General features: G+C 37.8%; 2 protein-coding genes across 3 annotated transcripts in view; both read left to right on the plus strand.

Moving 5' to 3' along the window:
• Positions 1-502: 502 nt before the first annotated feature.
• Positions 503-12016, plus strand: part of LOC107188962 — a 32147-nt gene continuing 20633 nt past the window's right edge. The window contains exons 1-3 of the mRNA XM_015577366.1: positions 503-548; positions 1040-1202; positions 9706-10725. Coding sequence (XP_015432852.1) covers positions 503-548; positions 1040-1202; positions 9706-10725 — 1229 coding nt within the window. The remainder of the gene's footprint in view (positions 549-1039; positions 1203-9705; positions 10726-12016) is intronic.
• LOC107189106 (acetyl-CoA acetyltransferase, mitochondrial) lies at positions 2965-5165 on the plus strand. Of its 2 annotated transcripts, XM_015577558.1 has the most exons (8): positions 2965-3100; positions 3320-3466; positions 3542-3656; positions 3738-3931; positions 4003-4293; positions 4375-4563; positions 4639-4796; positions 4864-5165. In XM_015577558.1, exons 1-8 carry the CDS (start codon positions 3041-3043, stop codon positions 4982-4984), a joined length of 1275 nt encoding a protein of 424 aa, XP_015433044.1. In that variant the 5' UTR covers positions 2965-3040; the 3' UTR covers positions 4985-5165. The 2 variants fall into 2 exon arrangements, with proteins under 2 accessions (XP_015433044.1, XP_015433043.1); XM_015577557.1 differs by lacking the exon at positions 4375-4563.

The raw sequence follows: 12016 nt of genomic DNA on the forward strand, positions 1-12016 counted from the left end.
GACAATACGTAAGGGATGAAGCACAGTGAACACAAGTTGCTAAGTGTCCACATGGTAAAAATACAATAGCTACTTCTCGATCCATACAAATTTTACACAAAAGAGCTTCTTTTAATTTTCTGTTTTCTTCTTCTAAACATGCTGAAAAATTACACAAAATAAAACCTTAATTAGATAAATTTCCAAGGAGCTGTTTAATTCTTGATATCGTATCAATGTTATCAGTAGATCTAACTTGAGGTTCACTGCTATCACTTACCATTTTTTTCCACTTTTACGTTTGCTTTCTCCTGAAAAGCATTATCTTTTTTATCAGATATTTTAAATTCTTCTTTTTGACTCAAGATTATTTCATTCTTATCTGCATTTATTTCTTGCAGAGTATTAGTTATCTCATTATCGTTATTTCTTTGCTTCCATATTCGACTATATAATGTCGTAATGATACCGTGTCTGTAAGTGCAACAATAAAGTATATCAGTACTTATTATATTGTTTAGGAATGGCTGAAATGTTCTGTTGCAGGTTTAGACTGCAGTCACACGAGTGTAACTGAGAAAAGTTTGTTATATTAATAATGTGAGAAAGGCGAGAAACGTCGTAGGGTTCGTTATAGTTAGTCGCTATTGAACGGACGTCGAACGTCAAATTTGATAAACGTACCTCGTGTGACTGTTCGTATGTATTACAATGTTATGCTGCAATATACATCAAAACGTCTGTTATTTCAACGCTCGTGTCACCGCGGGCCGACAAATAATGAATGTTAAATGCGAAATGTGTTGATAGAATTGTCTGTTTTTAAGTGATAATGCGTCTTTTCAAGTACAAAAATCTCGCAAAGCCAGTGTTCAAATAATGAATGGAACATTTTGGTCTGTTGCACCACTCACGTACAATGTATCGACGAACATAGTATCATCTCTTGTATGTTCTTCTGTATCATTTTCTGCACGTTCTTCTGTATGTGCATGAGAATTGCCTTCTACTACTTGATTGAGGTTTACATGTTCAGTTCCAATTTCTTCTGCTTCTTCAGCTGTTTCTGTAACTTCTTGTGTAGATGGTGGAACTGTGCACAGTGAAGTAGAGGATATTTCAGTGAGATCTGAACTTTCATCTTCTGGTACACCTTCAAAAATCTGTATAATAATAGAATATAATTTAAAGTTGTTTATATATAAAATCACTACAATTATACAATACTTACAGATGGAAGTAGTGGTGGCCTATTATCGATGCATTCCTGAATGAATTTTTGGCCTCTTATGAGATTTACAAATTCACATTTAGAAAACCATCTTGCATGTTCAGTCCACACATCATCTGTTGTTTCCCAATCTCGTAAAGCACCATCACAATGAAAGCATCTAACTAGATCTCTTAATCCTATTGGAATTTTAATGATCTCATGTTTAAAGGTACCACATGAAAATTAAATGTTAAAATAAATGCTAAAATTGGATGTAACTTTTACCTGTGTAATAAAATCCTGCACTAGCTAATATTTCTGGAGTTTGTTTCAAACTTTCGGGCCAACCATAGAAAGTACGCAAACGTCCTTCATATGTTGCATGATTTGGGTGTTTTGGAGCTATATGTTCTTGAATTCCTAATTCTGTAAGGCTTGATGTTGAACCAGGCATTAATTTCACAGTATTTAAATCTATTAAAGAAAAGAGCTATAATAAAAAAATTGTTTGAAATCAAAAGAATATTCTTTTTATAGTAACAGGAATAAATACCACCTGTATCTTTATGTAAATAGAAATCACATTTAGGAAAATGTTTTCTGTGCTCTTTATCTGGATCATCACCAGATTCCCATTTCTTTACAATACCCTTACAATATACACATTGTACCTATAAATTAAAGAGATGAATGTCTTATTTTAATATCTTATTAAATGCCTCTTAATGTATCAATCATATTAAATTCATTACCCTATCTTCATGTTGAAGATAATAAAAACCAGCTTCAGCAAGCTTTTCAGGTGATACAATAGAAGGAATTGGCCAGTTAGCAAAGGTGTCTAACCTTTGGAAAACCATTTTATATTCTTTTCCAACATTTTTTGTTTGGATAAAGGAAGATATAAATTGACGTTCAACAGCATCACTTACTGACCCTATCTCAGTTGTTGTTGAAGTTGGTACCAATGGAATATTGCAAGTATTAAATGGGTTTCGGATAAAGGGACAATCGGGTGCGGCTTCGCGATGACGAACAATAGCTCGATCATTATAATTCCAATCGGAAATTTGTACTCCACATAAAAAACATTGCACCTTTAGACTGTGCCCACTATAATAAAATCCTGCTTTTGCTAATCGTGTAGCGTCGATGGGGGCATTTGCTGGCCAATCCTCAAACGTCTGTAACCTATTTTCTTCAACGTTCATGTTAGAATTTCAATTTACTATTGTTTATTTCGTTCGATGATAAAAATGATCACCTAAATTTTTTTAACTGATATCTTTAATTTATAATATAATATGTAAGATTTTTGCATTCTGTACACGATGCATAATTATGTTTTAGCGCTACACACAATTAATAAACGACGATCTTATCTGCTTAAAACAGCTTAAAAACACTGCGCATTTGTAGCAGAAATAAAACCAAAAATCGTGTGTATTCTTGCGTGTGTTTGCGCGTGCGCAATATATCAGGAACGTCTTTTTTCAAGGCGCTTATGTCTTCTTTCAGCTTTTTAAAATGATTAAAAAATTTATTAGGAATGCAAACAATAGTTCATGTTGAAAGAGCAGTTAATGAAGAGGAAAAACATTAATTAGAACTTATAAAAATCAAATAGATGAAGATTTTATGTGTGATTCTTTGGGTGTAATGAGTGGAAAAAAACCATGGACTTAAGATCGAATGGAACGGTTTTGACACTTTGATAAATGAAAGTTAATCAAAATACCAAGTTATCTACAAAGTTAATATTTACGAAACATACAAGGAGAACTAAACACCAAGATAGTTTCATTCTGTCTTAATCAGTTTTTATATATACTTTATTCTTAAATAGTAATGGCAACAGCTGCTATTGAACTCTCTTCTACAATGGTAATATTAAGGAACATGGAGAAAGTAAGTCATTCCACGCTCAATTGTTTATGAGTGATCAAAGGAATCAGTTAAAGAAAAAAAAGATTATCAATCTAAAGCGTATTATATAGCAGTATTAACTGATTTGTGCACAATATTGATTACATCTATCCCATTTTGATGGGGTTACTTATTTTATATATATAGAATTTTATTTTATTGAAAACTTTGTTATTACAGTGTATTATATCTTTTTTGTAGGTTCGAATTATTTACTCGCGATCATATAGCTCTAAGGTAAAATTAAACGATGTAGTTATAATTAGTGCAACTAGAACACCTATGGGATCATTTCTTGGGGGATTATCAACTATACCTGCACCAAAACTTGGAGCTGTTGCTATACAGGTAGATATTAAACTACTCTTTAATACATTAATGAGCAGTTACAACAAGTACAAATCATAATTGTCGGTCTATTAGGCAGCAATTGAACGTGCCAAAGTGTCCGAAGAACAAGTTACAGAAGTATATATGGGAAATGTTTGTCAAGCTTTTTTGGGTCAAGCACCAGCAAGACAAGCTACATTGTTTGCAGGTTTTATTTTTAAGATAATATTTGATTGATTTCCTGTTGACACTGCTATTAACATGTATAATATGAACATTGTGATAACAGGACTTCCTAAATCCACAATATGTACAACAATTAACAAAGTTTGTGCAAGTGGTATGAAAAGTATTATGCTTGCTTCTCAGTCATTACAATGTGGATATCAGGAGATTGTTCTTGCTGGTGGGATGGAATCAATGTCCAATGTACCATTGTACCTAGCACGAGGAGAAACTAAATATGGTGGCATGAAACTTGAGGTGTGGTAAATATATAATTTTAACGATTTATTATCTGTATTTTCAACTTTGTCCCTATTATATTTCAATAGGATGGTATTGTATTTGATGGTCTAACTGATGTATACAATAAATTTCACATGGGAAATTGTGCAGAAAATACTGCCAAAAAACTGAGTATTACTCGTGCAGAGCAAGATGAGTATGCTGTCAACAGTTATAAACGTAGTGCAACTGCATATGCAAACAAAATATTTCAAGACGAACTTGTTCCAATTAATGTACCACAAAAAAAAGGAAAACCTGATGTTGTATTTAATGAGGATGAAGAATACAAGAGGGTGGATTTTGCTAAGTTTGCCAAATTGAATACAGTTTTTCAGGTATAACTTGAAATCGATTAATGTCCAAATGTATATTCATGGTTTAGTTTTTGTACAGTGATTTTTGTTTATTTACAATAGAAAGAACATGGCACTGTAACTGCTGGAAATGCATCTACTCTTAATGATGGAGCAGCTGCATTAGTATTAACTACTACAAGTGTTGCTCAAACAATGAATCTCAAGCCATTAGCAAAAGTTATTGCATTTCATGATGCTGCAACTGATCCTATTGATTTTCCCATTGCACCATCATTTTCAATTCCAAAAGCAAGTTTCTTATAATGTGCATAATTTTGCAGTATTCCATAAACTTTTGATAACGAACTGTGTATTCATTTTCAGTTATTAGAAAATGCAGGGGTTAGCAAAAACGATATAGCTCTTTGGGAGATTAACGAAGCATTCAGTGTTGTTGCAATTGCAACTCAAAAATTACTTGACCTTGATCCTAGTAAGGTGAATGTTCACGGTGGTGCCGTATCTTTGGGTCATCCTATTGGGTGTGTATATTTTTAATTTCAGTTCAATTATAAATACCATAAAATGTACATAGTTTCAAATTTTTAGTATGTCTGGAGCTCGTATTGTGGTGCACTTAGTACATGCTCTGAAACCTGGAGAAAAGGGTGTTGCATCGATTTGTAATGGAGGTGGTGGTGCATCTTCAATTTTAATTGAAAAATTGTAAGTCTTCGGCAAGACAGATTTCTGATACAAAGTGGTACTTCAGATGACTATAATAACAGTAATGAATTTTGTATGACAATGAACGCGTTTTGCCATACATTTAAATTAACAACAATTACCATTGTGCATTTTTAAGCATAATTATGTAACATATTGACTATGAGTGATGGGTCAACTGATATTAGCTTCTGGTTATTAAGAAATATTTTTATACAATATCATTTATGAAAACGTATCTATTTTTTTAATCATGTACAAATAAATGTAATTTACGTTCTAGTATATTATTAAAGACTGTTTCTTATGCTGCATTCTTAGAAAAAATAAATCGTCTTATAAAAAGTAAGAAGTTTGTTTGAATGAATAAAAGTTTTCCTTTTTCATTCTGTAGGTGTCATCCGATATCTTCTCTACCAACATTAACACTGTACACGAAAAATCCGTGTCCACTTTGCGATGTTCTAAAAGACGAATTACGAAAAAATTTTTCTGGTTATCAGTTGCAAGAAGTTGATATTACAGCACCAGGAAATGAACGATTTTTTAAGCTGTACAAATACGAAATTCCAGTACTTTTTTTGGAGGATCAGTTTCTTTGCAAGCATCGTCTAAATTCGGAACTGTTGAAAAGAAGATTGAAAGATCTGACTTCGTGAATTAATAACTCCAGATAACATTACAATTATCAAATTTAAGTAATCCGAGTCTTGGTAAATCTAAAAAATCCACTGTTTCATCAATGTTCGTATACATGTTTATATATAAAAAATATTGTCAATTATATTATATTTTAAAGAATCATTTTCTATTAAACGCACACATTACGCAATATGATAATCGGTAATATAAAAAGTCTGCATGTTTCTATTGTATATTAATAAGTAAGAAGAAAAATAAAATTTATGTGTATACATCGATCAAATGGGTCAGGAAGAAATGCACTGTAGTAAATTAATAGAAATGATACGATGTTTTCGTGATAGTATTAGTTCCGATAGATAACAATTGAAAGGTTTTATTGCATTTTATATTCACGAGTATCGGTGGATAGATCTTGCGGTTCGCGCGTCCGCTTTCGCCTGTACTTGTTCTCTCTTCGAGTTACCTATTCTTTTTCACCCTTTCTTTTCTCTCTGCCTCTTTCCTTTTGGTTCCCTTTCCCTCCGCCATTGGGTCTATGCATACTCTCCTTCCAATGGGTAAGCGAGCAGGCGAGTAGGCAGGCAAGCAGGCACAGCAGAGCAGAGACAGGCAGCAAGCAAGCAAGCAAGCAGGCACACACATACACAGATATACACCGAAGATTGCCAGTGAATTGGTGAATGCACGCATTGGACTCTCCTTTCCGACGTTCGTTCTTTCTCAGTGCATGCCTCACTCGGATACCGTGAAGTACATCTACTTGTTTCATATCATCTACGTGGCGCAGTATAGCGATCGGTTCGTTCAAGTTCCCAGGCAAAAGCACAAAAGTGTCGAATGAACCTGAAGAAAAACGAACAAGTGCTCTTTAAAATCATGTAAATGGGAAAACGGGTGCCGCTAGCTGGTCTGCCGCTACGACAGTGCCATCGAAGTTATTCGCGAGTGCCCTGTCGGATGTTTCGAGCAACCACACTAACCAGTGCCAAAAATAACAGAACATTCGAATGCAAAGTGGAACCCCAAAAAACCCCAAACTGATTTGCAGAGAATCGCGATAATTTTCAGGCAAATTTTTTGAGTATCGTAATCGAAACGGAGCAATCGTTATCGATGAAATAAGAGGTTCAGTGGAAGTCGATGCGACGATCGATGGATCACTAAGATACTTTGGAAGAAAGAGATTCTACGTTGCAGTCGAAGAATGAGAGGGTTTTATTTGTCAATCGGTAATCCGAATTACGAGAGTTCTTCCGAAGTAGTTTAAATCACCGCTTTACAATATCGGATGGAAAGAATCTCCACTTCGTTTATCTACAGTTTGTATGTGTCGAAAAGAAGCACGGAATCGAGCAGGATCAAACTCTTGTGTTTTGATAGGCGCGCTTCTGGCTGAGTAAGCTCGCAATATTTTTAGATGGCGTTATGCTCGGTCTCGATCGGTTCACGAATTTTAGAGAGCCGTTACATTTCGTGGAACGTTGATCGTCGCGTCGAGTCTTTCGATCGTATTTATAGTATAAGTGTACATATTCTTTTAGTACATTAGAATGACGTAAGTGAAAAATAAGAGGCATATGATCTTTATTATCCATGCGACTAACTCGATCGATCATGAGTGGAATAACAATATTTTAAATCTGTTAATTGGAGCTGTGCCGGTGTTTCCGTGTTTTCGAGGAGAAATTGTGCAAAGAAATGACATCTTTGATTACTCGTGACGTTCAACTTTGCGCCATCGGATCTGCTGGTAGCGCGGGACTCCCGTTTTCTGGACGTATTTTTTAAAAATTCCGAAGAAAGAAGGGTACGTATAAATGTATATTTGTTTTTTTTAAGTCCCACGCATTAGGGTGGCTAGAACTCGGTCGGAAAAATGAGTGAGATTACGAATGATCACTGCTACGAATATGTAGGACTAGTTGGCCTTCGAATGCGTATCGATGGACATTGCGTATTGCTTGTGATATCAGAAATGACTATGCTGCGTCGCTTTTTTTCTTTTTTTCTTTTAAGATGAACGAAATAGAAGCCGTAGACGAAGAATTTACTGTGATTGCTTTGATGTCTCGCCGGAAAGAGGCAAATATGGCATGTTAAAAAGCAGATAAGATAAACATAAGAGAACGAGTACGCTAGGAACTTGAAAGAAAAGGGCGCATTTTGATTAACTGGTGCATATGCATTAATCATACGCGTACTACACCATTACGGTATTTCGGTATTTACCATAAGAAGTCATTTCTTCGATTTTCTGTGAGTCTCCGTTGGTACCCTTATTTTATGCGACGTTTACGAATTCACAAAAAAATTCTGAAAAATATTGAACGGGAATTTTGTTCTTATAGTACATAAAGAATGAATTGGTGTGTAACTACGAAGACGGTCAACAGACAGGTTCTATGGAAATCAGTCAGTTTTGGGCTGTATACATATACAGTTGGTACTTTGAAGCGTGCTGCTTATTATAGGTTGTCGGTCAGTTAAAAAACCCCAAAGGAATATTTTCGAGGCGTTGTCCTGGTTCGTGATTCACGAATGAGCTATGTAGAGCCGTTGCCAGCTGAGGAGGTCCGGTTACTGGTTACCTGTTACCTGGACAAGTGTGCTGGCAACGGACTTGTCCCGAAGTATCGACCGTGACAGTCGTTCGATTCCAGTATGCTTTGAGGATTTTCGATGGATCCCCGAAAAGTTTCCCTGCTGCCCCTTTCTGCGTTATTTCCACGTCGATGTCGTCGTCGTTTCGACACCTTTTTCTTTCGTGTACAGTATCTCTCAGCCAAACTGCAAAATAGAGGGCATACCGTTCAGGAGGACAACGATTCAGAAATATCATTCCTCTACTCGTAAGTGGCGAAGCAAATGAATTAATTAACGAATGAGTCATATACTCCGTATATTTTGGTAAAACACGGTCCATATTTTTCAGGATCGTATAAAACACGCTTGTTCCGAGCGCATTATCGGGTGAATTAACAAGAAACAAAACTTGTGCTTTGCATAAATTCCAGTTTGGAATCATCGAAAACAGAATGAACATTTCGATTCGTAACGAGTTGCGTTCTTCTATTTGCATGCACATAGCTCGCCACGTGTTTTCATTCATCTCCGTTTGCACATGCTCAAAGGTATTGTGTCCACTTTTTAACCTACTGAAATTCTTTCTTCGATAGGATAGGATTAAAAGTTCAACGAACTGTGAGTCTCGCGCCTAGTACAGCTAATTCCATTGACCACCGGGACAATAAGCAGGAAAGGTCGCGTATGTTACTGTCGGTAGACGACTTTTTCCGAACGACTCCGAGCAAATGTACCGTTGGTTCATTTTTTTACTCAAAGCCAATAATTTCGAATGTAGTCGAATCAATTAAGCTTAATAAATCCTGGCTAATTTTTATGGTCGGATTATTCCAGGACAATTATCGTTAGTAGGATAGTTATTATCATTAACTGCATATTTTGAGACGGAACGATATCACGTTTAAATATTGTTTTTGTCACGGTTGCGTCTTCCCTGGCAAACGATAGATCTTTCGGATGCGTTTATGTTTATCCCAAACGATCGAACCTCGAGAATTGTCTTTAGCATCGCTTCGTTAATAACGTCTAATAATATGACACCGTCATCGAAGCTCTAGCTGATTTTCTGCGACGGTCTAGCACTTTATTCGTTTGCATCGCTTTAAACGGTAATCTTTAACACACTTGGTTCCGTTTCGAGTCGGTAATTAAGTGGAGCATGACACCTGGATGGACTTTTCGTAACATTCTTCGATACTTCGCAAACGGTGAGTTGCGTTTCGGTTAAATTCGTGGATTTTTGCAACGATTCGTCGCGCTGCCGCTGAAATGATTTTAACCGCATTGGAACACGATGAAGACATTACGTCTGATACCTCGGGTCAGGCAAATCTAGGATAGGTTCAAACGGTTAAAATGAAAAACAGTCAGCCTACTTAATCCGTGAGAAGAGCGTAGAGGTCTATCGCAGTCGTTCGATCAGAACTAGTTAAGAACGAGTGGTTTATTCGAATGCAAAACAGACAAAATAAGACTATGTATCGATTGTTTATCCACAATAGAATTGAATTTTCTTGTTTCAGGAGGTAATCAGCGAAAAATGACGTCGAACGAGGACGGCGATTTGATCGATCTCGGGAACGAGGTGTGCGTGCCACGGGCTCCGGTTTCCGAATCGTTACCCGATGAACAGGAGCATCTTCTCGACGTGTGCCCGCCGAAATTGGAAGAGACGCTTTCGTTGACCAGAAAGCAGGAACAAGTGCAGAGTGTGAACGACACCAGCGACGTACTGGTCACTTTGGGTCACGATCAGGTGGTACCGATTCGCAAGAGGATCGACGTCGTTTCGTCCGACACGATAAAAAGGGTGCGCGACATCACCAGGAACTTGGAACCAGTTATAAGGAAGACTTGCTCCGATATTAACGAGGAGCATCAGGACACGGTCGATCATGGAATCGCGTCGAATCACGAGGACGGTTGTCGCTCCTCCGAGAGGCACGAGGACGAAACGTTCGAGGCACAGGAAATCAACAATGCTTTCAATTTCCTCACGGAACACGAGGACATCGAGGATCAGTTTGAAACAGCTTATGACCGACCTGACCCACTTGAGGATCCTCAGCTGATATCGACGTCCCCTAAAAACGAAGATCTGATAAATTATCGCTATGATTCCTCGAGAATGTTACGTTGGAAAGGTCCAGACAGTTGTTTTCCTCGAGAGGACACTGAGGACTCTGATAATCTGGCGTTCGAGTTATCGTCAAATGTGAACAAGCTGTGCGATAATACCTCGAGGAAGATTAGGTGTTCTTCCATTGATCGTGAACTCGAAGCAGGGAGCAACACCGCTGTCATTGAGAAACGTTGCGAGGACGAGACGTTTGGTCGAACGATCGAAAGAGCATCCTTTCAACGCGTGCACCGTAAATCCTGGACCGAAGGAACCAGCTTTATAATTGACCCCAAAGGCACCTTTCCACGATTCGATAGGTCTATTAGTCTGGGAGAGTATAATAGCGAGTCGTCGACATCTGATGCTGCTCATAGACAATCCGGTTATATTTCCAGGTACGAAATTGTCATAGTGTCACCGTTACGCTTGTCCCGTTTCCACCAATTCATTGTTTACACGCTTTTTCTGTAAGATACTTCGTTTAAAAAAAAGCGTAAAATAGTTTGAGCACATAGTAATTATAACTGTAGTAAAAATGACTTTTCTATAAATAGTTGTGAAGCCTGCGGAAATGATTTGCGCTATGGAAATGCATTAGAAGGTAACAAACGTTGGAGACACAAGTGAGTGAAACAGGCAAGCGATCTTATATGCCGTTTAACGAGTCGCTTAAGTTTGTATTCCAATTTTTTGGGGCAGCGGATAAAGCGTATACAAGTTGCACAATACTTTCGAGTGAGTACACAGTGCTTTCGCGGAAGATTCGTAACAAAACGAGAGCTGCCTGATGTTGAACGCAATACGCATTTCTATAACTATACAGTAAAGATCGTAGTTACGCGCGCTCATTGTGACGAAACTTTTTTTTCCATTGTTCCACGGTTTACCGTCCGTTATTAGTGTTTCCTTGTAAAAACGAATCGGAGGAGTCGTAGAAAGAGCTCGACCTCTTTCGTCGTTTTAGAAATCGTGTTACCGCGACAGGAGTGTTTTCAGTAGGTACTTTATCGCTCGTTTATTCGTCTGGAATAGTCGCGAAGATTCGTGTTTTTATTCGAGAAGTCGTGTCCAGCAGGCACTATCAACGTAAACGTCGTGGTTATCGGAAATATGGTGGGCAGACACTACGATAACACACGTACAAACACATGCTAATAGAAAGGGTAAAAGGAGTGAATTCAATCACGCTTTTATTAATGGGAACGAAGGTTAAGGGTTAACTGCACTTTCGATATCTTTTAAATGGAGGATATCTTTTAGACAGTGACGCTTTCTCACTTTAGTAAAAGTTATTTCGGTGGCACGACCGGATTGGATGGCTGACAGGCGGATATAAGGTGCTAGGCGGTGGCACCCACGAGGCTCGATCGGAACGGCGATGAGGGTTTTGAACGCGCGGTCTCGCATCGAATCTCGCGAGGGTATTTGTTGCGCGACGAAAGCCGCAAACCGGAAGTAGTGGCACGAGAGCCGAGTACGCGAGAAGCGTGGATACGTGTATACAAGTCGACTGGGGCGTCGAGTGGATCTCCGAAGTAGCACGTGCAGCTACGGCTGAGAAACAAAGGATTCTCTTTTAGACTTTTCGTCGCGCAGCTATTTTCGTCGTACAGTTCTGTTATTTGGGACACGATTTCTTCTGGTCACGCGTAGGTCATAAGGCACGTAGTTGAAGAGGAAGTTACC

Source organism: Dufourea novaeangliae, unplaced genomic scaffold (assembly GCF_001272555.1).
Source record: "Dufourea novaeangliae isolate 0120121106 unplaced genomic scaffold, ASM127255v1 scaffold125, whole genome shotgun sequence".
NCBI classification, from domain to species: Eukaryota; Metazoa; Arthropoda; class Insecta; order Hymenoptera; family Halictidae; genus Dufourea; species Dufourea novaeangliae.